A 24,098-nucleotide genomic window follows, 5' to 3' on the forward strand; every position below is an offset into this window, starting at 1 on the left:
CTCCCTCGCTCGCTCGCTCGCTCGCTCGCTGCCTCCCCGGCTGCCCGGCTCCGGCTGGGCGGTGCGGGCGGGGCGGCCGCCAGGCTGCGCCGGGTCCCTTCCTCAGCCTGACACTCGCGCACTGGGGCGGCCGGAAGTAAACACACGGCGCTGGCGGCCGCCAGCCGCCAACCCGGAAGTGGCCCCCCGCCTTCCACCCCCTCCTCGCCGGCGCCCGGGGCACGCTGGGAAATGTAGTTCGGGCGCGGCCGGTAACGCTCTCACGGCCTGGGGGGCCCTGGCACGCCCGGGCGGTGAGGGCGCTGAGGGGAGCGGGGCCCCTCAGGGGGCTTCCTCCTGGCTGGGGGCTCTTGGTCCCCGGGCCAGGGCCCTCCAGCGTTACCTGTCGTGTCCCCCCCGGGGGGACTTCACTGTCTGGGACGGGGCCTCAGCGGTTCAGTTCTCGCTGTGCCACGGGCTCCCTGGGGGCAGCTCAGGTCCCCGGAGGTAGCACTGGGGTAGTTGCACCACCCTGCACGCAAGAGAGAATTACTTCGTGAGGGTGATGAAAGCCTGGGGCTCCCAGGCATTGACCCAAGCTGCTCCTGCACACAGACCGCTGTTCCTCTCACCCCTTCCAGCACCCCGAGAGAGTCCGGGAGCCTTGGACGTGGGACACAGGCTGGCTGCCTTGCCTCCCTCGCCTGCCTCGTCCTTTCTGCTACTGGTTGCGCTTTGTGCTCCGGAATCTCCTCTTTGACTCCAAATCCTTCCTTTCTCACTTCCGCTAATTGCAAAAATAATCGACCGACTACTAGCTCCACAAAAACAGATGGACAACGCCTGCCCGCGCCCACAGACGCCGCGCCTCTTTGAGATGTAAACGATCCTAACTGTTTTAAAGAGGAGAAATCCTTTCCATGCAAACCATTGAGGTGCAGCATTTCCAATGCCAGATGGATGTCCTCTTCACTGATTTCCCCCATCAGCAGCACCTGCTTAGGGGGAGATGTTGACAGAGGCAGACCTGCTGGGGGTGATCGCATGCTTTGGGCACATGTCTTAATTAAAAACGATTTGTGTTATGGGGGAGTGACAGTTACTTCATTGGACTCCCTGCAGTCACCGGCTTTCTGAGGGAAGGACCGTCTCTCAGAGGCTGTTTGAGCCATCTTCCTCCTCCCCTGCCCTACTTCCTCCACCCCACTGTGCCTGGGATACGAAGGGCCCTCCCAGCCCTGTGGGGCCGTGGGTGTGGGGGTCCCCAGGGTCCCTCATCCCACAGGCACCCACCCGTGGCCCCACCCGTTCAGGGAGGATGAGTTGGTCTCCAGCCATCACACTGACTTTGACAACAGTTCCAACACAGCAGCATTATCCTGGGGCTAGTAATGCATGGCAAGGGGGTGTCACGGGAGTGATTTAATAAGAATGTGTCTTGGTTGTTTTGTATCCCTCTGTCTTGAGGAAAGGTGGTAGAATTCTTTTGTATTAAAAACCATATTGCGCCGCCATTTTTGGAACCGACCTTCATTTTGAAATCTGCTTGGGATCCCTTTGCACAACATGTAACTGTTTTGTTTTGCCGCTCTCCTGTAACAAAATGTCACCCTGATAATTATTTGGGTATCCAGCAGTGTAATATAAGAAATGGAAGACCAGAACTTGAAAATGTATGTTGTCTGTGTTCATATGGAATATTTTTCTTTAACACCTACATTTTATCTTTTAATTGTTTATAGTTTTAGTTATCTTTGCATTTAGAAAATGTAGCAGAGGATAAGAAAGAGGTCTCTTGCAGCAAAACCCCGCATACTTTACTGAGTGGCTGGGACGAGGATTTTTCACAATGTTTAAAATACCAGATCAAACCATCTGCAGAAAATAATTATCCTTTATGCAGACACTTGATCCAGTCATTATCTGCAAACATTTGAGAACAGATGTCCCTCATTTGAATTATGTTTTCTTGTTGCCCTTTGTTAGGAGTATTTTTGGCAGGGCATTTGAGGATGAGCTCCATCCAATTTTACTGTGGGATGCATTGTACCAGGAGTAGGGTGTTCAGTCATATGACACACGTTTTAAAGCAGAGATGACTTCTGATACAATGAGTTTGTCATGTCACATTAGCTGTTTTCCTCTTGATTGTATCAAGGAAAATACATGGCAACTGGCACTAGGAGAATTACTGGTGCAAAAGAAACTCAGACAACGAACATCTATTTCATTAATCTTTTGTATTGTACCTTCCAATGGCACAAGGCATTTATCTGTATCTCGCCTAAGGTGATTATTTTATATTTTTTTTTCCATTGTCAAACTGACATTACACCTACTGCTTTTTTTCCTTCTCCCCTCAGCCACTGGAAACCCCAGAAGTCCCTCTGGCAGACTGAGCATTTTACCATTCACCCCCATTCAGTCAGGTCCCTCTACCAGCAGCTCCGAAGAGCAAAGGACGTGCCAATCCAAGAGCATTCTGCAGTGGTTGTCCTGCAACTCCCCTTCTGCTTCTAAACCCTTTAAAAAATGCATTGCAGAGATTATTTGTTTGACAATAGCAACCCTGGCAGGCTGTGGGGCTCTTTTGTGCTAAGCCCTATGCACATGCATAAAGAAAGGGTGCTCCTTGTTCAGGGCAACAGGCTTGCAGAGACCCTGTAGGACATGAATATGAGGTGCTTAACAAGAAACGGTTCTTGGCATACAGATGTGGTAAGAAGCGCAGAGGATCGGGGAGGTTTATAATGCTTGACGTTGGAGGGTTTTGCACCGAGTCTTCCCTGGATTACTGTCCCACAGCTTACTTGTGTCTAACAGGATTTAAAATGCAAGATTATTGCCAGACAGTCTGGGCAGAATGGCTGCAGCACGCCCCGTGGGCTTGCGGGATCTGGACTGTAAGGCTTTTGGCCTGTGGTGCATTGCAAGCAATACTGCCTTCACTCGCTCCTCTCCTTGTTCTGCCACCCATATCCCCTGGCCTGTCTGGCACACAAGGACCCCAAAAAAGTGCATGTCCTGCTCCTCCTGGCCTCCAGGCATAGGGTGGCTTTGTTCCCAGGTGTTCCTCAGCAGCACCAGAGCTTTTCGGGAACTGGTGGGAGGCTGGGGGGGATCCCACACAGACCAGACTGCAGGAGTTGGGGCAGACAAACCTCTCACACAAGGATTTGGCTGTTGTGTAAAGCTCTGCAGAGCTCTGTATAAAAGCCAAGGTACAAGACAGTGTGGATCTGAGGGCTGTCCCTGTCTGTCAGAGGGCTCTGCTAGGTCCCATAACCCCTGAAGAGAAACACTAAAGTCCTGAGACTGGCTCAGTGCTGGCTGAGAGCTGCCTCAGAACAGCAAGCCTGAAGGTTTCTTTCCTTATTTTTCCCTCCCGCGGTTCTCATGACCAGATTTGTACAAAACAGGATGTTTGATAGCAGCACAGACAACGTCTGTCATATATAGCTGATTTTTGTATTGGCTTTTCAGTCAGCTTGCTTTGCCCGTCTGGTAATAAAGCGGTGCCACAGAGGCCAAGCAGCTATGAGGAAGTAATCAAGGCACCGGTCTCTCTGCAACTCTGTCCCTTTACTGCCCCCAATTTTATTGTCATTACCTCCTGCAGCAGGAAAAGTGCAACACGCAGGTGGGCAAACATCTCCTCGCACGGCTGAGCACTAAGGAGTGGGAGTGAACTTTGCTCCCTTACTGGCTTATTGCATCAGAAACACCTGTCCCTTCACCACCTAATATTTGGTGTGGGGCCGAGCGGCTCATATCTGATACCTTGACACAACAGCTTTGCATGTTCCCTCTTCTCTCCCTAAGTGGCTGTGGTAGTGTTGAAGGAACAGGCGAAGGAGGAAAGAAAGCATTGCTCAGGGCTGTATGAGTTTTCCTTCTCTTGATCTGAGGCAACATCATTCCCGTGGAGCTCATCTTACCCTGGGCAGCTGAGAAATCTCAGCAGGCAGAGAGATGTGAACCCATTTGCCTGGCTGAGGTATTTCCAGTGGGTGGCAGAGAAGCAGAGCAGGTGATGGCTGCCCTGACACAGAGGAGGTATAACATTTTTCTGCAAGCAGCAAATCTGCTACTCAGATCTGGATCTTCAGCAACAGAAGGAGATACATCTTCATTGGGATGATGTGGCAGACTGATGGGCTTGGGATCAAAATGGTGTATTTGTGAAGCTCTGAATGCGGCACTGGCTCTTTAAGTCAAAAACATCCACATACTCCTTCCCTGAGACAAAACGTCTTTGTCCCTGCGCATGAAACATATTACGGTTCAAATTCCTGCAGAGCCATTAGAAAAAGCAAAGTGCATGAGTCTGACAGCGTGGGCCTGCCTGCAACTCTGAATGTGATTATTAATCATGCTGGATATTAATAACAGCATCTCTTGGTTGGAACATTTGATTTTTTTATAAATAAACACTGTAAGTAGTTATAAATATTGATTGCTGCCAGTAATAGTAAGATGTTTTAGATATAGTCTTGCAACAAGAGTGCTGAGGACCAGATTGGGGAAAAAAAAAAAAAGGGCATTTTGGGTCCTGAACTAGCTGGGAAATATGGCTTGTATTCAGATGTCTGAGAGAGGGCTGAAGCTTCAGGGAAGAAGGCTGAAAAATCTGCCTTTGGGGGTCTGCATTTCCAGGGATGCTGAACAAAGTTCAGTCTCTCTCTCCCAGTCATAGAAGAATAGAAGCATTAGGCATTTCCTCTTTTAGATGACAACTTATGAGTGGATGTTAAACCACGAGACTGGTGGTGACTGGGTTTTATTTTTTCCCCCACTAATTAGGTATTACGGAGCAAGGTGTGTGTCTCACGCCTCAGCTTCCACATCTGGAAAGTTATTTAAGCACTTCCCTCTGCATCAAAACTCTCGTGAGAGACGATGTGTAAATGTTCAGAAACCTTCATTGCTTAGGAGTGCTCAAAATTAGGTGGATTTCTTTGTTCTTCCAAGCGGGCAATACAAAAATTATGCTAAAGTGAATTGAATAGTAGCCAAGAGAGTTTTAGTTTCAGCTGGAAGCTTAGGAAACAATGATGGCCACCCGTGGGGTCAGTATGCCTGGGCTGACCTGCATGTGTTTGTAAGCCAGATGAGTGTGGGTTTCCTTCTGACCCAGTGCTGGAGATACTGTGTTGTTGTGGACAAGCTGTAACCAAACCCATGCTCTCATTTTGCCTGGCGACCACTAGCCAATTTGAACAGCCCATCTGAAAGGGAAAGCAGGAGTCACACACCAGCTCCGCTGTAGTTGGCGTTGCTTTGCCTTACCGATAAGCTCTTCCCCCAGTGTATCTTAACCTACTGCCTGTGTCAGGGTGGAGAAAAGGACACAGGATGAGAAACAGGACATATGTATTTAAGTTTGGAGAGGCACGTGCACTCAGTGTGGTTGGGTTGTAGGCTACTTGCAAGCAAAAGGTGTTGCATGTAACCAGAAGCCGAGGCTTGCCCATCCCTGCTGGTTTTGCAGGAAGACGGAGACAGTGCCGGAAATTGTTTGCATTATTTTCCTAATGCTGCATCTCTGTCCCAGATGGCAAAACTCCCCCTAGGCCTCTACCTCGAAAAAACCCAGCAGGCAACGAAGAGCCTGTAAGTCTGTTTTTCAGAGTCCTGGATGCTTTTAACCAGTCCTTGACATTATTTGCAAACACGAAGAACAACTTTCTGGCATGACTTTCTCTCTGGTACAACTACACATAAAGCAGTTCACCACGTAATCTCTGAAGTGACCTCAGAGCCTGTGTCACGTCTCCTGCAGAGCCAGGAGATGGGCAGCCCATCTGCATGGCCACGGGTGCTTCTCATGCAGGGCAGAGTTTGCCCCTAGCAGCCGTATGCCCAAATGGAAGTAGCCCTGGATTTGCAAGCCATGGGATGACAGTGAGACTCATGTGCCAGGATCACACCGGAGGGGTTGGTTTGCGGGTCCTGCGCACTCAGCTTGGAGCAAGCTGTGTGCCCTCAGCCTGCTCACGTAACCTGGGTGAGAGCAAGCAGTGGGCTGGATCCGGCCAGCCACTCCATGCATCCACTCCTGCTGAGGCTGGGGAGCGGGACTGGGGCTCAGCATCCCGCAGGCGCCGTCCAGCCCAGTGCAGGGTTGGTGCCTGCGGTACAAATGAGGCCTCCGATGCCTGCATTAAAGTGTTCCCAGCCCCCACCGATTACAAAGGGTGCCTGGCAGAACAGGAGTCTGTTTGTCTGCTGCGCTCTGCACAAACAGTCGCTTCTGTAAATACATCTCACATGAGCAATTAGCCCCGACAATAAAGAGGTCCCATCTCTGCAGAGTGGTTTGGGGAAGCTGCTCTTCACTGGGCGCCGAAGAGAGCTCTAACAGCTAGCTCTCCCCTGCCTGCTGCCTTCCCAGGGAGACCACAGGTCTGGGTCTGCAAAGCATCCCCTCCTTCCTCCTCCAGCCCTCTTGGCTGGGACTCGGTGCCTTGGCATGACACGCGTGACATGACCACTCTCAAAACAGCCCCCGGATGATAACCGAGCACTGAGCAGCGTGGGGCTGTGCAGGGAAGGGGCACACATTGCTCTTCAGCTCCTGTGACACCCTGGGGGCAGGGAGAAGTTATTTTGAGGTGAAATTGAAGCTGGCTCCCACCGTGCTTGGAAACCACCCAGCCCAGCTCAGGAGCCATTCTTATCACTGACTAAATGCGATTGTAATTATTTCTCCTCTCCCTCCTTCCTCACGTTGCTAGCATTTTTCTCTTTCATCTTGCACGACTAAAACCAAAAACCAACCCAGGAAAAGCACTAATCAGTTATTATTCATGCATATTTGCAATGCCAGGTAGAGGCCTCAGCTGGACAGCAGGGCTGCCAGTGCCAGGCTCCGCTCATTGCAAAAAAACCACAAAGAGAATTATTAATACCAAAGCCCTGGAAGTCCTGGCCCCACATCTGGAGGGGCGATGTCAAATGTGACGAGCACGTTGCAAGCAGCATGCCGTGATGTGCAAGCCTCTTCTCCTTATAGTGTATGTACTCTGTGCTAAAAAAAAGGGGGGAAGAGGCAGGGAGAGGTGGAAGGGAGATGGTCACCCCCAATCATCGGGCTGCCTGCTGTCTGAGACTGACCAAGGAGGGCAAGCCCTGTGTCCCACATCTCTGTTGTGGACAAAAAGGGAGCTTTTGCTAATGCTGCTGCTCTCTTTCATTTCTGGCCCTGCTGCGTGAACTCAGTTCATCTTCTCTAAATCTTTGCAGCAGTGAACACACCTTTTTTTGGGGTGGAAATTGAAACTGAAGTGCTCCTATACTGGTATCACTTGCTCTTACGCTGATATCACTGGAGTCCAGCTGCAAGAAGATAGCCAGTCTTGCAAGACTTGTGCAAAAAAACCCAGAAAAACAGTGACACAGATGCTTGTTAACATATTTGGAAACAGCAGAAACCCCTCGTTTGCTTTACTTCGTCAACACCTATGCTAGGAAAAAAAAAAAAAAAAACCCTCTTCATTTTGCCTTGTTTGGAACTGGGCAATAAAGCTCTATTCTGTGCAGGTGAGATGGAAAAAGACGCCAGTGTGATCCCTGGTGCCAGCCTGCTGTCCTCGGGGCTTCACATCCCAAGAAGACTCAATGGCACCATCTGATGGCCACAAATAAAAGCTGCTCCTGGAGGTGGAGATGTGTGAGGGGGAAGATTCATGTGAAAGTTATTCCCAACCAGTAACACGGTTTCTAGCTAGGCACAGATGGGTTAGTGGTCTTTCTGGAGAGTAAAGGAGGTTTGGGGAGGGATTCAGGAGTGTTGAGAGGTGGGATGGTTTGGCCTGCATGGTGGGAATGCTACCCCCTTCCTCACTTGGCTCCGCAAGCACTGACACAGGAGAAGCAGCAGGACATCTGGAGTAAGTACGTGGAAAACGGCGGTGAGTGACAGCCAACTTGCAGGGCACGACCAGCAAAAACGTAGCATGCTGCTGAGGCTCCCCAAAACCAGCTCAGAGCAGAATGCACAGTGCCAGAATTGGTGTGCTGGTAGAAACAAAAAAAAAACCCTGCCAAAGCAGCTCGGGGAAGGGAAGGCAGAGCTCTTGCTGGAGCTGCTGAAGAGGATTTGGGGTGCATGGGTGGCCACATGAGGCTCTGTTGATGCAGGTGGTTCAGACCAATGGGGATCTGTTTGGTAAGTGGCATTGATTTTTCTATATATAGGAAGTGTTGATTTCTCCAGCGAATGCTGTAAATGAAGGTCAGGTTTATTCCATGTCTACTTTGCAGTGTTAGCAATGGGAAGCAACCTGTCCTCTTTCTCCTCTGCCTCTGATGACCAACAAGAGCAGTAAGTGCAAGGAGTCAGCTAAATTCTGGCCCCTGCGCACAGTAATGTGCTACTATATGAAATCCAGGAGGGTATGGTGAGGGGTAAGAAAGCTTTGCCCAGGGCAATTTCCTCAGATCTGTGGGGATCCAACAGTGCCATGACTGAGTCATCACTTAAAACAAATGACACTGTTTATTAGTGTAGGACCATCATTTGTGTACATGGAACCGGCTGAAACAACTCCTTGAAGTTTATCTTCGTGGGGGTATGGAAGTGCACCCCTTGGTCCTTTCATGAGATCACGCCTCTGCTCCAACATGTGTGTCCCATCTGCAAACTGGGGCTGCATGAGCAGTTTTTAAAGGAAGAGATGAAAAGCTCTATGCTGGGCACACCGGGGCTCTGGCTGAGCATGGAGGTTTCCCCAGGGCATCCACAAGCTCCAACACTTTGTTGTCCACAAACCCCCACAAAAACGAGAGGCTTCTCCCTGCTAGCCCTAACCTGTCTCCAGGGCAAAACACAGCCACCACCAAATTGCCCTCTCTGGAGGACCTCTGTGAAAGCGGCTCTAGCAAGACATAAGTTTTCCTGCCTTTTCCCATGGTCAGTCCTCCCTATGGGCTGCCAGCCTCAGCTCACCTGGTCAGGGCACTGGGTGGTTGTTTGCCTGTTTCTTAATCTGGCTGTTGCCAAAGGCAAGTTTGCTTCCTGGGTGGAGCTGGTAGATGCAGGGGGGGATTTGATTTCGTCTGCTTCTGGCAGCTGCACTACCACTAATGTTTGTGATGGCTCATTAGTCATTTATGGAGTGCACCCAGGCACCTGAAAGTCTTCCTGGGGATGCAGGGGGAGTGAGGGAGCCCATTTTATAAGGGCTGGGCAGCAAGTTGTTTGCTTCATACCTAGGAAAGGAGCCCAGAGCAGATGACGTGGTTTCTGGCTGTAGCTCTGGCTTTTGATGCCCCAGCTGCCCAGGATGGTTCCTCACTTTGCTGCCTGGTTGGGCAAGGTGGACCTGAACGGATGGGAGGAGCGGCCTGAGGGGTGCATGATTGTCCTTCAGGGGTAGCAGGATGCTGCTGAGTTGATCATCACCGTAACTAACTGCTCCCCAGCAGATTAACAGGCTTATCTACTTGTGCTGCTGGGGTGAGTTTGCACACAGAAGCAGTCGCCTGTTTACCAGTTAGCCCAAGTCATGCTGACAGCTCTGAAAGCGTGGGAGAGGGAGGAAAGGACACTGCCATGGGCACAGCCCCTTCAGAAAGTCCATGCCATGGATGAGCAGAGACCATGTAGGGCGGGTTCCCATGCAAGGCACCAGGCTTTCCCTCCCTTAACCTGCAACCTTAACCTAGGGGACAATGTCCTCCCCTTCCTCCTCAGAGAGGATGAATAAAGCACACAGTCAGCCAAAGCAAACAGGCGGTGCTGGCCAGGCTAAATCCCTGTCCTTCTCACCACAGTCCCAGTTGCTTTTCCCTTAACTCCCAGCTCCAAGGTCTCTCAGAAAAGCATTCCTGAAGGCTGCAGAGAAGAGACAAGGAGAGGAGAGACGAAGAGGTTTCCTGAAACCAAAGGCCCAAGGGGGATGTGTAAGAGGCGTGGATCGATAGCCACACTTCCGAGAGCCTCCAGACTCCCTAGATCAGTGATAATAGAGGGGTGAGCTCATTGCTAATAGCTTCAGTGGGTACGAGAGCCAAGGGCAGCCCGTCTGCGTTGGAGAAAGACTCTGCAGCTCTGTTGGCGCACTGCCTGGTGCAGGAGGCAGCAGGAGGATCCTTTTTCATTAATTCTCTATGCATGGACCATCTTTTTTGGTTAGGAGGGGTATCAAGGCTTGGTCTTTGGCTGGGTGCTATTGCATGTGCAGTGGAGCTGCTGAAACCGCAGAGGTTATCTGAGCTAGATGACTCCCTGCAGTGATCTGGGTTATCTTGCTGGCTGCATCCCCTTTAATCCACTCTGATATAAAAATACCCCAAAGAAGGATGATTCTCCTACCCAAGGAGGTTATTCCTCTTCTTAAGAGATCTCCATACTCCCACTGCTGCTCTGCTGGGCACCTGATTGCCTGGTTTGGAGGGGTGCAAGGGGCATGCTCGTACAACTGGGGTGAAACCAATTGCCATCAGGAGTCCATCCCCAGGGCCTGGTACAGGAGGCACCTAAGCCTCTGATATTCCTCTTCGCTGCCTGCTCCTGCTTTGTCCGGCAGGGTTTGCCTCCCCTGCACCAGCCTTGCACCCAGTGCTGCAGCATGGGGAACCAGGGAAGCATGGTGAATAGCATTTGCAGGAGAATACTGAATTTTCCTTTTTTTCCTCAGGTTCCTACAACTAAGCAAACTCATCAGAGCTGAAGGCACTTCAGGAACCCTGTGTGACCCAGAGGACTAACTATGGGGCCAGGGAGGGAGAAGGGAGAGCAGAAAGTTCAAATTCATCCAAATGCATCCCACTGTACGCTGGCCCAGTGACATTACAGCCTCAGCTATAGCCCCCACAGGCACTGCTTAATCAGCCAGTGCCTTCACCCTGATGGAGATTGCTCTTCTCCCATCTCCAACTTGTCCATACCCTCTGTGCCCCCCTCTCAGCACAGCACCCAGGGCTGAACCCACAGCTTTCTGGCCTCACCCTGCAGCAGGGGTAAGCGGCACAAAGCCTTGGGTACCTGGATGTTTTCTCAGGGGCTGCATGAACAAAATATACTGGTCATCTGCGACAGTCTGTCCCAGAGTTTTGTAGCGAGTGAGAGGTAGGCATGCCAGGTGCTTGCGGGGAGCATCTCCTGTATGTCCTGGCTGTTGTCCCTAATGGATGGCCTGTGCAGCAATTAACAGGGAAAGCAGGGCAAAGAGAGGCAGCCCCGGCAGTGCTTTGACTTTATGATATACTTTTTGCTTGGCATCAGCAAGGTCTGAGGAATGTCTCTGGTGGGGGAATGTTAATGCTCCCTGGCTGGAGATGAGGCAGTCTGGCCCTTGCTCAGGGCACCACCAAGTCTGCTGAGCAGCGGCTCTGTGGAGGCTCCCATGTCCCAAATGCAGACACTTCGTCACTGCACTGTGCTCAGGGGATGCGGGGGCAAAGCTGAAGCCAAGCCTTGAAGCCAGGCTGAAGGAAGCAGCATTCCTGCACACTCCGAAATGACAGGCTGAGCCAGAGAGGAGTGCTGCTGAGCTTCTCAGCTCCTGGTGTTGGGGACCACATATGTGGGTCACGGATGGGACACAGTCTGGAAGGCAGTGGTGACCTGTCACTGACCTCTCTTGCTTATGAAAAGGACAGGCTGAGATGTCAGTAAGGAAGTTTTGGGGTGCAGAGCAGGGTCTTCTAGAAATGGAGAGGACTGTAGCATCTTGTACAGCCACCTGTCAGCAGCCCAATGCTTGGTACCTTGAGTTTGCCAGTGCCCCAACCCAAACCCAGTCCTCAGTGGCTTTAGAGATGTAAAAAACTTCAACCACATGGTTCAGGTGAATGAAGCAGGACAGATGTGGGTCTTAGAAGCACATGGAGCTCTTCCCTTTCCTGGTACCATGTGTGGCCAGTGTGCTGGAGGTGAGATGGGAGCTGGACACCATGGACACCAGAGCTGACATGTCCCTCCCAGCCAGGCTGCAGAAGGGCAGGTTGCTTGCAGAGACACTGAACCAGCGTGGCCTTGCTTTTATGCAGTAATTTGCACCTCTAGGGTGCAAAAGATTTCAAAGCTGAAGCACAGAGCTGGGCACCTGCCCTTCCTCATGTTACGCAGCCCAGTGGGGCCAGAGCCAGGCTGGGGGCTCCTGTCCCAACGTGGGCTATTGCCTTGCAGACAGCTTCACCCTCTGGACTTCTGTCCTGCATCTGTCCAACAAGGCATGTGAGCAGCCGTTTGCCTTCATCCCTCCCTCCTCCTCCTTCTCCTCCTCTTACCAAACGCCTGCAGTGGCGCTTCAGCACACTTGCAAAATGGGGTTTGTCCAGCACCAAGTATCGTCCCTAGCACTCCCAAAGGACATGAAGAGAGGGTAAACTTCCTTTCCCACCGCCTGGTGTTGCACAGACAAAATTTTGATGCTTTAAAGAGCTCCCGAGCCGCCGGGAGCTGCCACTAGAGGTTGCTCGCATGCCTTGCTGCAGGCTGGGTGCTGCCAGGGCTGCGGGGCTCTGCAGGACCAGGGCACGGTTTTTGCTCAAGACACAGCTCAAGGACTTCCCTTCAGCCCTGCTCAGAGCCTGACTTTGAGGCAGGTGCCAGGGAAAGGTGTCCCACAAAGCTCTGGTTTGGGCCACTGATGCCCTGTTTCCTCCTCCGGCATGGCCTGGCTTTGCTGTGCCCTCAGTTCCCCGGGTTTGCACCAGCAGCTCGGCAGCCCTTGGTGGTGTGATGGGTGCCGTGGGGTGGCAGTGGGGTCTGCGAAATGGGAGCAAGCCTGGCAGGTTGGTCCTCTCCTACAGTATTGCATCCAGCCAGATGGCCCCACAGGCTGACATTGAGGGGAGGTCACTGACACAAAGGGAGCACACAAATATGTGTTTACCAGGGCATGAGGGGGCTTAATTTCCAGCCTGCAGGCAGATGTCCAGGCTCCTGCTTCCCTCTGTCCTGCATCCCTGGCTGCCATTGGCCTTGGCTGAGCTCAGTGCTGTGGAGCTGGGGACACCATCTCCTCTGAGGCGTGAGCCCCCGGCTCTCCTGTGCAGGGCTTTGCGGAGAGGCACCGGGGGGCCGCTCATCCTAGATGGGTGGAAAGGCTCCCCCCGTGTTAGTGGTGTGGGATCAGGCCCTTAACATCTGCTGTGTAGAGACCCAGAGCAGGGTGGTGAGAAGTGCCCCAGCCACGGCCCAAATCCAGACCAGCTGCCCACTTCCATGTGGGGTGGATCTATCTGCGCCCAACATGCATCTCTGCAAGACACAAACCAGACCTGGCTTGAGGCACCTCAGGTGTGCCCCAGCACGGGGGCTGTGTCTGCTCTCAGGTAGCCCTCTTGGTGCTGCTGAGGCTTCCTGAAGCATCTTGGCTGGAGTAACAGGCCCCCTGATGGTGGGAGGGTTGAAGAGTGATACTGTGAAGTGGCAGGGTTGGAAGAGCTAGAAGAGCCTGAAATACAGCAAAAGAGGGGGACTATGGGGCTGAAGCAGCAGCAGGAGAATAAAATGCAATCCCAACATACCTCCTCCAACTCTGTTGCCAGCTCTGTGCTTGCCGCATCCCAAGCAACCATCCCTGCAGCGGTGGGGCAGGTGGAGGAACCGTGTCCTTCCCAGCAGCGGCAGTGCCTTGCAGACACAGATGTGCACTGGTCAGGATGCAGCTCTGTTTCCAGCATGACTGGCTGTGACTCAGAATGCCTCAGGGGAGCAAACCAGATGGGGAAGATGCTGCCTTTTCGTTGTTTGGAAATGGAGCCACTTTTTAACATAGAGGCCTGTTTTAATTCGCCAAGGTGTTTTGCAGACACTGCAGCACCCGCTGGGCAATGAGACACTCTGTGGAGAGGAAGGACAGTTGCAATTAGTGTGGGCTGTGGGCAAGATGGGAGCAGCTGGGTCATGCCGTGGGCATCTGAGGGGCCAGTTGGATTTGGGCACAGACAGATCTGCATTGGCATTCAACATGGATGGTTTCTGGAGGAGGGGATTTTTGTTTGCATGCTTACCCTGGTGCCATGAAATGCAATATTGGGAGGCATTTTCTCTTGCCCTGCTCCTGCCCACACAGCTCCCTCCTGGCAGAGCAGTAAGCAGAAGCAATACTGAGGGGCTGCCAGTGTGATCGATGGGGGTTGCAGCATTTTGGGTTGGGGCACACATATTTAGTGGTAAATCTACAGAAGGATAATTACCTCTCTTTGTGGATGGTGGCTTTATTAAAAAGAAATAAATAAAGCATCTTTAAAGGAGAGGCGAGTGAGAGACGCAAACCCCATCCTTGGGGCAATGTAGACGGATGAGTAATGGGGCCCTTTGAGTAAGTGCCTGCCTTGCCAGCTCTGAGTCACTGAGCAAACAGCACCAGCCTGGAGCCAGCGGCAGGGCTATTCTTAGTCGCTCACCCATCAGGAGATGCTGCTGAGGGAGAGGAGGCAGGTTAGGGGTGTCAGCAGGGCAAAACATTTGCTTTTCAACTAAAAAGCCCTCAGAATCAGCCTGAGGCTCAGTTGCAGTAACCCAGACTGCAGATGGCAAGTGTGAGGATGAGGAGGGTGGCTGCAGCCACATGGGGGAACATGGGCTGAGTTTCTCAGGGAGCTGGAGGAAGGGAAAAGGCACCTGGGGAGATGGTGCTCCTTGGCTGTGCGCATTGCCTGGAGGGACACGGAGGTTCCCCAGTCCCGGGAGCAGAGGGCAGCACAGACAGAGCATTGCCCTCAACTGCCCCGTGAAACATCCCCGCTTCCCACCCACCCCACAGGGTCCCACTTTGAGCTTCCCAAGAACAACCTCCTCCAAGGCAGCCTGATGTCCCTGCTGCAGCCGGGGTTGCATCAGCAAGGAAGGGAGGTGGCAGAGGGGTGCTGCAAAGGCCTGGGCTCAGTGGCGCTTGGGCTCCTTCTAAATAAAGCATCTCCAGGCATACTGGCTGGAGCTGATGGCTCAGCCCAGAAGCCTGGAAAACTAAATGACATCATCTGGGTACCGCTGACAGACGGTATTTCCACTCAGACACTGAGTGCAGGGGTTTCAGCTGAAGAGAAGAGTGTGGCTAGAGAGCATTGCTGGTTTTAGGGAATCCCCTAAAACTGCCCTTTCTCCTTGCAAAGGACCCGAGCAGGCAGTTAACCCTCATTTTGGTCTCCTCTCTCACCCAGGGCATCCCAGCCCAGGCCCTTTGTGGCCCAAGAGGGACCCCACGCCCTAGGAGGTACCCCAGCAGCATCTCAGCTCTCTAAGCCAGCCTTGCTCCAATGCCACGCAGCTGGGAGAAGCCTAAGGACCAGCCCATTGGCTCCTTTCCCCCTGTGCTGCCAGCGCTGTGCTGGCCACAGCGACGGGGGCTGCTCACCCAGTGGCTGGGGGCTGGTGGGGTCAACCACACGTGGCAGCAGGTCCAGGGCTGTGATTCCAGAGGGGAGTCACGGGTGGGAATTTTGGGACTTACTGCAGGAGTACTCCAAATCAATATGCTCATGAGCCTTGTCTCACCACTGGGAGCAGGCTATCTCACCACCTTGTGAAGTGACATTGTGGAGAGGAAGGCAAGCAGTGATACGAAGCATCTGCATCCCTCTGGCATCCTGCAGGTGAGGACCCGCAAGGGGACCAGGATTACCCTATCAGTTGGGGAATTATAGCCTGATGACGTAGAGAGAGCATTGGGGGCCAGGATTTCCCTCATGCACTAGTTTGGCTCCAACTCTGCATTTCTGGGTGGTCTTTGGCAAATAACCTGTCATCTTTGCTCCATGTTTCCTATTTGTACAAGCTGGGGCGAGTGGGATTCTCTGATTTCTAGAGCGCTCTGGATTTGGTAGAGCTGATCCCCATCTGCAGGGATACATGGGAAAGGAAAAATCAAGCCCAATAATAATTACTTTTCTCCTTCCCACGGATATTGTAAGGATTATCTCATGTTTAGCAAAACTCCCTGTAAATGCTAAGCATTATTAATGTCTTGGATTGCTCCAGGAGCGAAGGCGGCTTTCCAGGGAGTGATGGGGTTTTCCCTTTGCTGGCATGGAGCTGCAGCAAAGCCATCACAGCCCAAGGTAAGCAGCATCCTATTTCTGTTAGGCTCAGGTTGTAGGGCAGTGTCTGCAGCACAAGAGCAGACCTCGCCTCGCTTCCATCAGTGTTGGAGGGGTGAAGCCCATCCCGTCTTGCATCGACGCACAACCAACAGGGCTCTGGAAGACCACGTGTCCCACGGAGGGTCTCGGAGTGCAGTGCCCTAATAAGGCCTCATCTCACTGACGTGGCAAATGGCATCTTCCATTTGAGCCAGGGATTCCCACCAGGAACATCAGGGGACACGGCTGCAGCATTGCCTGAGGTCCACCCAGCAACTGGGGCCAGAGACCAGACCACAACCATGGCACGGCTCGGGGTACAGGTTTGAATGTCCTGACTCAAGCAGGGGTGCATGGGTGAGGGTCAATTCATGCCCCTGGGTGCCCTCAGCATCCTGACACACAACATCTCTCTGCACCCTGAGTATTTACACTCCTGCAAAGTGTGGAAAAGCAACGCACATCACCTAAAGCTGGCAAGCCTGCGGGAGATGATAAATTCTCTTTTCCAGGCTCCACTGCTGGAAAAAGGTCCTGAGGCCTCCCAGGAGAGGAAACTGGCTTGTGGTTGGCTCAGCCCCTGCCCGACCGCTCCAGCAAATGTGCTTCCTGGGGACCCCCCAGCTCTCTGGACAGGGTACAGGGGGCCGAAGCTCCTCCGGCTGCTGGACCCTGCCACCCTGGCTCTCCAGGCCTGCGGAGACGGAGCTGACTTTTTGTGACCCCTTCTCCCTGCGCTGACTCAGCCATGCCCCCGCGGTGGGTGGCCGCAGCCTCGGGTGGGATGGCGTGAAGGTAAAGGCAGTACGGACTGGCAAGCTTTCAAAGAGGCCACAAGCTAAATAAATAGCCGGCAGCCTATTTCAGTGGCTGCTATATTTAGCTCAAGGAACATTTATTTATAGGCTTGGCAGCCATTCTGAGTCAATAAAAGCCCAAGAGCTGGAAAAAGGACGTTCCTGGGTTTCTCGTTGCAGTAATGGTTTCTGCCATGCAAACCACGAGGAGCGAGAGGAGAGGCAGCCTCGGCACTGGGGCGGGAGGCTGTGCCAGGTGCGCACCCGTGGGTGCCTCTGCCAGGGGACAGACCCTCCGCATACTTGTAGCCCCAGCTAAGCGCGGACACCCCGCAGCATCACCTGGGTCCCCTCCTGCATGGGCGTCACTGCCGGTGACCCAATGGCCCAGCAGTCCCCTGGCCCAAAGGGAATTTCTCTTTAAAACACAAGGGGATATAGCTGTGCCCGCGGAAGCAGCAACACAAGATGTCAGCCCTGGGGACTCTGCTGCAACATCTTCCGCAGGGCAGCAGGTTTGGAAAAACGAAACCAGGAGCAGGTAAATGGGGAGGGAGATGGGAGCAACGCTCACATTTCTCCATTAAATAATTTTCCCTTTCCATGTCACACATGGCAATGAGTGGTTGAGAGAGGAGGGCATGCAAACAGCCCCTCTAAAGCTGCTAGTGGGGTCAGCCACACAAGAGGCCGAAGCTTCACACTGGGCAGATGATGGCAATAGTTTCGAGAGGCTTTACAAAAGACTCAGCAGTTGCAGCTGGATGAGGGGAGTGGATTTATAAAAGACCGGGGGATTTAGCCCAGCCTGTGGAAAACAGCCGTGGGGATGGATGTCCCTTCTGTGTTTAAGTCAATAAGTGCTGCGTCTTTCTGGAGCCAGAACTGCAGGGAGCCTGCTCATGCCTTCTCCTCCCTCCAAAGCAAACCTGCTGCAGGGGGGAGCAGGGAAACGCTTCCACCAGCCTCAGCCAAAACAGGGCTACTGGTTGGTGCCCACCAGCTGCCCCCCAAGCACAGCACAGCTGCTGCTGTGGGGAAGTGGTGACAGCTCAGTCTGCCGTGGAGGGACCAGGGGATGTTTATAGGGTTTAGCCGTAGTGTGTAGCAAGTGTGTGGCTACACACTGCCACCATGCCAGGAGGAGGGTGGGAGCAAAGCATAGCTGGGAGGCAAAAAAAAATTAATAATAATGATTATTATTAGTAACAGAATGTATTTCAGTGCAAACACTCCATGCTTTTGTGCTCGGCAATCTGTCCCATTCCCTACACTTTGTACGTACCCATCTGGAGCAGGACCTGGCCAGTCCTTTCTCCTAGAAAGAGGCTGCTCAGGTGCCTGCCTACAGCTTCAGAGCTGTGAATGACACACTGGATCATCAGAAACCCCTAGAGCGGCTGTTGCAGCCCATGGGCCCATGAATGCCCCAATTAATTTTTATCCCCCTACTCCCTCAGCCATGAGTCTTATTTCTGCTTTGAACTAGTCCAGCTGCAGCTTGCAGTTGCTGAGCCCTATACACAGACATGGGTCTGGCTATGCATCCAGGTCTGGCTGTGTGTCCAGGTCTGGCTGTGTGTCCAGCTCTCCACCAGCTCTGGCCCCCATCAATGCAGCCAAAGATCCATCACCCTCCCCAAAACCACAAACAGGACCCTCCAGCCCCACCCTGAGAAGGTCCCTCAAAAACCGAGGCTGACACCAGCTGTTAAAACACCTATTTGGGTATTTATTACAACACGTTGTTCCAAAATACAAAAGAAAGGAAAAGAAAGTAGAGGGTAGAAAAGCACTGCTGTTTACAGCCTCTGGTAATAAATAAATAAAGAGGAGGCAGGGGCAGGGTGGCTCCCCGGCTCCAACGCTGGCACTGGCCGAATGGGCAGCAAGGAAGGGAGTGTGGTAGGGCTGGTGGCCAGAGCCTCTCTTCCCTGCTCGGGAGTCCCTAGGTACACCAGTGTGGGTGTAGACCCCGTCCCCGTGTTGTGCTTGCTGAGGGAGGGCCTGATCCTGCAGGGACAGGGGCAGGAGCTGAGGAGGCTCAGCCCCAGCGTGGTCGGGACCTGCCTGCTCCCTCCCCGTCCACGGCTGCCCCAAAGGCAGGTGAGGTAGGAAGGGTGACGCCGGACCGGGACCCCAACGGGGGTCTGCCAGGGTCCCCTGAGAGAGGGGTGAGACCTGAGCTCTCTGCTCTCCGGTGCGGTCTCAGAGCAACCTCGGAAATGAGTTCAGCAAAGCATGATGAGAAGGACCCCAACCCACAGTGAAGCAAAGTCACGACAGAGACAAGAGACCGTGCCCAGGCCACTTGGAGAAGGATGGTGTTAAACTCGGCAAATTAAAATGACTCTTCATGGGGCTGGCGCAGTACAGAGAGTGTTTGGTACCGCGGTACAGACAGGATTCCTCTTCCCTTCCCCTAATGTCTCCTCCTTCACCTTACAGTCATCTGGAAACCTCCAGGTTATACAAGGAGCCCAGGTGATGGGCGCAAAAAAGCAGCACTGGACTCTGCCCACTTATGACACCCCGATTTATCGGTGTTGGATAAAGGCCGTATCCAGTCCCACATCGAAAGCCATTCCCAGCCCCTTTCTCAATCCCTCCAGGTACCGGAGGCCGCTCACATCTCTCCTTGCTGCTCTGCCACTGAGCTTGCTCTAACACTGGCCACGTGTCCTTCCCAGGTGGTGCTGTCCCCAGGCAGGGGGACCTCACCGGCATGCGGACGACACTCAAACCAAGAAAGCCCAGGGCACCTGGCTAAAACAGGGTACCAGTGCACGGGTTTGGCTGAGCAGGGGGAGCTTTGCAAACCACCTGAGATGGCAGAGCAAGAAGCCCCTGCAGGTAAAGGTGCAGCCTGTAGGTGCAGCCAGCAGAAGAAGGTGAGACGACCACAGCCTGGAGGAAGCTGACTCCATGAGCTAGATGCTTGGCCAACATTCCTTAAAGCTGTTACAAAAGCTTTAAGTTTTTGCCATTTAATTCTCTGTTCTTGGTGCCAGTGGGTTTCTGCCTCTTGCAAACATAAGCAGGCACCTGTACAGGATAGAGGAGCTGCAGGAAGGGAAGGGAAGAGTTAAGAGAGTGGATCTGCCCCGGGTTTGGGTGTCTTTATACCCTTAGGAAGCACCACCCTCCAGCTCCTCTGACAAGGGTTTGCCTCTTGGGGCTTGGGACAGCCAGGAGCTGGGCCAAGCACAGCCTCAGCTGGGCCGCGGGGAGCAGAGAGAAGGTGTGATGGGGCCTTGCGTTTATTCACAACAGAGAAACAAAGAGCAACGTACAAAGAGTAAGAAGCAAAAAAGTACAGAATCATAACCATAATAATCATAATAATAATCATAAATACTCAAATCTATCATTCATAGATTGCAATGACAACACTGATAGCTTATTATCATTAGTATTAAGGACGGAAGGGGGAAGGGGAAAACAGGACGGGGTTCTGGGGGGCATCATCTCCTAAGGGGCAGATGTAACAGGAATGGACGTCCAAAGAAACAAGCAGACAAAGAGAAGGGCTGGGAAGGCAGCAGGGGCTGGGGATGCTGCTGCCGAGGCTGGGGACAAGCCCGCTCTGACTCAGGCCTCTGGCTCAGTGTTGCTGACCTGATCACTGCCCCCCTGCCGGCTTTGCTCAGTCCCCCAAAAGGCGGCCCAGAAGGAGGTGGCTGGGGGCGCTCAGCCCCAGGGACAGGCGAGGGCTGGAGGGGAAGGTGCAATGTCCCTTCTAGCCTGAAGGAAAGCTGTGGTTTGCTCTGTCCTTCATGTGGTGGAAAGCTCAGCCATTGCCACCGCCGCAACTGTGGGGCACTCAACAGCTTTGTTGGTTCCTCCCTTGAAAGGAGAGAGCTTTCCTCTCCTCTGCTCACATTTCTGCCTCTGTGGGTCCCTACGAATAAATGCATCCTCATCAGATCAGCATGGAAAGATGATTTTTGGTTCCAGTGAGGCTTTGGGTTGGGTCATCTGGCTGTGAGAGCCCATAAAAAGACTTGGCTGACACAGGATGGGGAAGGGTACCAGACAGCACATCCAACCTCGTGGTAACTCACAGTCTCTGATTCATGGACAAAACGGTCTATTAGACAGAGTCTGATTTTTAAAAAATAATTTAAGTTAATTGCAATGCACTCAGTGACCCTGATGGCTTTGGGTCAGCACTGGCAGGAGACACTCAGGCAGGGTTGCTCCATCAAAGCTTATTTTCTAGCTGTAGCCTTAAAATATTGCACAAAAGAGGGCTTCTAGAGCACACGCCCAATGTAAAGGGGAAGGATGAATGCAAAGTACATCAAAATAAGGCTGCAGAGATGGGTCATGAATGTCTCTTGGCAGTTATGATCTGCTAATCTTAAAATCTACTTCTCTTTGCTCTGGTTTCAGAGGAGAGAGGAGTCCATAGCGCCTAAAGACTTAAACACAGCTGAGGAGCATCCAGGGGATGGCAGAGTGGAGATGACAAAAAGCAAACCACATATCTGCTTCTTTGCAGACATTCAGAGTCTCATTTACAACACGTGCCCTCTCCTTCCTGACTTACTCCAGCTGCTTTTTGTAGTCATAACGCACTGTGTCAGCTAACGAGATGAGTTACACGAGAGCTTGCCAGCACCTTGTCTCATCTCCCCACCTGGCTGTGGCAACCTGTTGTCCTCTTCTTATTAAATCCCTTGGGAAGTCATCTAGCCCCCTCTCCATTGCCCAAAGCTACACCTAACCAGCTCCTGCCAGCAACGTGCCTGACCTGAGCTCAGCTGATCTGTGCTGGCACCAACCCTGGAGGACTACGGGATGGGCAGGAACTGAGCAATACGGAGCAGAGATCAGCAGGCAATGACCCCTGGCGTGCTTGGGAAGAGATGCCACTGCTGAGGGCAGCAGGAGGGGAAGGGGGACCAGCAGCACTGCTTGGGCAGGAGGCAGGCAACACTAACCCTGGGCTCAGGTGGCTTGCCGGAGGGAGGACGAAGCCTTTTTCCCTCCTTCCTTGGACTTGATATCAATGCCCATTTAGGAGCCCCTGCTGCGAGTGCAGCTCCTGAATAGCTGCCTGCCCCACAGGATGGACCCAAATGCTTATCGGAATCTAAAAAGAGAGCTTAGAAAATAGCATCATCATCCGTTCATGGCCAGAAGGGAGAAATGTGCAGATTGGCAACACTGAGCTGGTTTGAGGTGGTTGCTGGAGGCAATGATGGGTGGTGGTGGACGTTTGAGGGATGACTGTGAGATCTCTCACCCTCATCAAAAGTGATGTGGGGAGAGAGGCAAGTGGTCCCTGGCTCGCCAGCCACCCCCTCCCTCCCCGCCACACCTCAGGGAACCAGGCAGGAGCATGTGGGGGTCCCCAGCACCTCACCGAATGGCCCCATGGAAAATCAGGAAAACTAAAGCTGGCCTGAAGAGAGCAAGGAGCCTCCAGGGAGACTCGCCTTGACTGCGGACACAGAGGTGGTTGAGGAAACAACCAGCTGAAGTGAGCAGCCCCTCCTCACATGATTGCAGCTCCTCATGCCTCTGCTTTGAGTTCAGTTTTAAACCTGAGATCATTTGGTTTTGTCACGTGTAGTTTGATTTAAAGATAGAAATGAACGACAAGAGGAGGAACAGGGGAAAAGGAGAGAAACCGTGTGGGCCCAGAAAAGAAAAAAACAATACTCCAAGGATGACACAGGACACAAACATGCACGAACGGAGACCCCTGAGGTATTAGCTTTGCAAACTAGCGCAAGACGAGAGAGAAAGCAAAGACAGCCGCAGGGAGAGATGTGCTTTGCAGCGGAGGCAGTTCAGTGCCTACATCTCCATAAAGCAGCTTCTCAGCAAGCCTGACGTTGGGGTTTGGGGGCAAGAGCTTGGCTCCCCACCAGGATGGGGGGAAGCAGCCAAATGCCTCTGAAAATAAGTCAGTTGTGCCCTCCCTGTGCTTACAGAGTTTCATGTCCGGCTGGTTTATCACCTGCTGGAAGGAGGGGAGCCAGCCCAGAGGGGAACAGTGCCGGGGGAGTCCCGGCAACTGCAAACACGCTCCCCATGAGTTTCTTGGATGTGAAGCAAAGAGTGGGGGAATCCTGAAAAACCATGGAAAATGGTGCCCATACCTCCCAAGCAAGGTGGCTGAGGCAAGGGGGAGCTGAGGGGCTGGGGTGGGTAGGCAAGACACCCCCTAACAAGAAATCCCAACTACCACCAGCCTCCCCTCCCTGCCTCCGCTGCAGCAACCTCTGATGCCTTCTCTTTCTCCGTGCAGCTGGAGGTGGCACCTGGCACCCTTCCTCTGCTTCGGGTGACTCCCTCCTCACCCTCTCCAGTGAGGATGGGCAGCCCAGGGGAGGGGAGGGGGGCACGGCTGGGATGGGATGACGGCCAGGATGGGGACAATGGCTGGGATGGGATGATGGCGGGGATGGGGGTGATGGCCAGGATGTGGATGAGGATAATCAGAGACCAAGGGGTGAAGAAGCGGCAGCAGCTTCCAGAAGAGTTTTCTGGCTCAGTTTGTGTTGTAAGAAGGTTTTATGGTTTGCTCGTTCCCTTGTTCGTTTCTAGAAAAAGTGCCCAGAAGAGTCTCCCCTTGTCGCTGTGCCCAGAGGGAAGGGGTGGAAAATCTTTGTTGTCGACATGAGCTATAGAAGGAGCCACAGGCCTCAGATATTGCTTAGAAACTCGTATTTCAGATTTAAATACCATACACAGTAAAAATAGAGCTGAAAGTACCGCCCCACATTGTCTGCAAATCATTGCCAGAATGAACAGCTTCAATAAATTAAAAACAAAACAAAAAAATTGAAATATTATTTACGTCTCAATAAAAATTGCAGTAAAACCATTTACCTTTTCCTTTGTGTGTGTGTTTTCGGTTTTTTTTTCTTTATATTATATATAATATATATTTATATATGTATAGGGCTGCTCCAGTGCAGCATTTTTAGGATACTTAGCCAGAGAAACACAGGGGAGCATGCTTAGTGCTGGGTGAAGGGAAGAGGCAGCCGTGGTCCCCCCCTACAGGCGCTGTGCCCCATCCTCGCAGCCAAAATTGCGACCCCTGCCCCTTCCTGCTCGAATTTTACGCCCAAATTTCGAGCGTGGGTCTCCGAGGGCTGGGACCCCCTGGGGATGGGGGGAAGGACCAGGGTGGGTGCAGGAGGGACACTAAGCATCCGCCGTTATGTTTCCCGACTCTGGAAAGACTCATCCACCTTTGCTTCGGTTTCAGCGCGTGCGCTCCCGAAAATCCACGCGCGGGTATAAATACTCCCCCAAAACCCC

At 52.8% G+C, this 24,098-nt stretch overlaps 1 protein-coding gene across 1 annotated transcript in view; it reads right to left on the reverse strand.

Moving 5' to 3' along the window:
- Nucleotides 1-435: 435 nt before the first annotated feature.
- The window catches only part of DUSP8 (dual specificity phosphatase 8), a 51,252-nt gene continuing 27,589 nt past the window's right edge, over nt 436-24,098 (reverse strand). The window contains exon 7 of the mRNA XM_010566016.1: nt 436-511. Within this exon, the coding sequence (XP_010564318.1) occupies nt 436-511 (76 nt within the window). The remainder of the gene's footprint in view (nt 512-24,098) is intronic.

Source organism: Haliaeetus leucocephalus, unplaced genomic scaffold (assembly GCF_000737465.1).
Source record: "Haliaeetus leucocephalus isolate CR32 unplaced genomic scaffold, Haliaeetus_leucocephalus-4.0 Scaffold200, whole genome shotgun sequence".
Lineage (NCBI taxonomy): Eukaryota > Metazoa > Chordata > Aves > Accipitriformes > Accipitridae > Haliaeetus > Haliaeetus leucocephalus.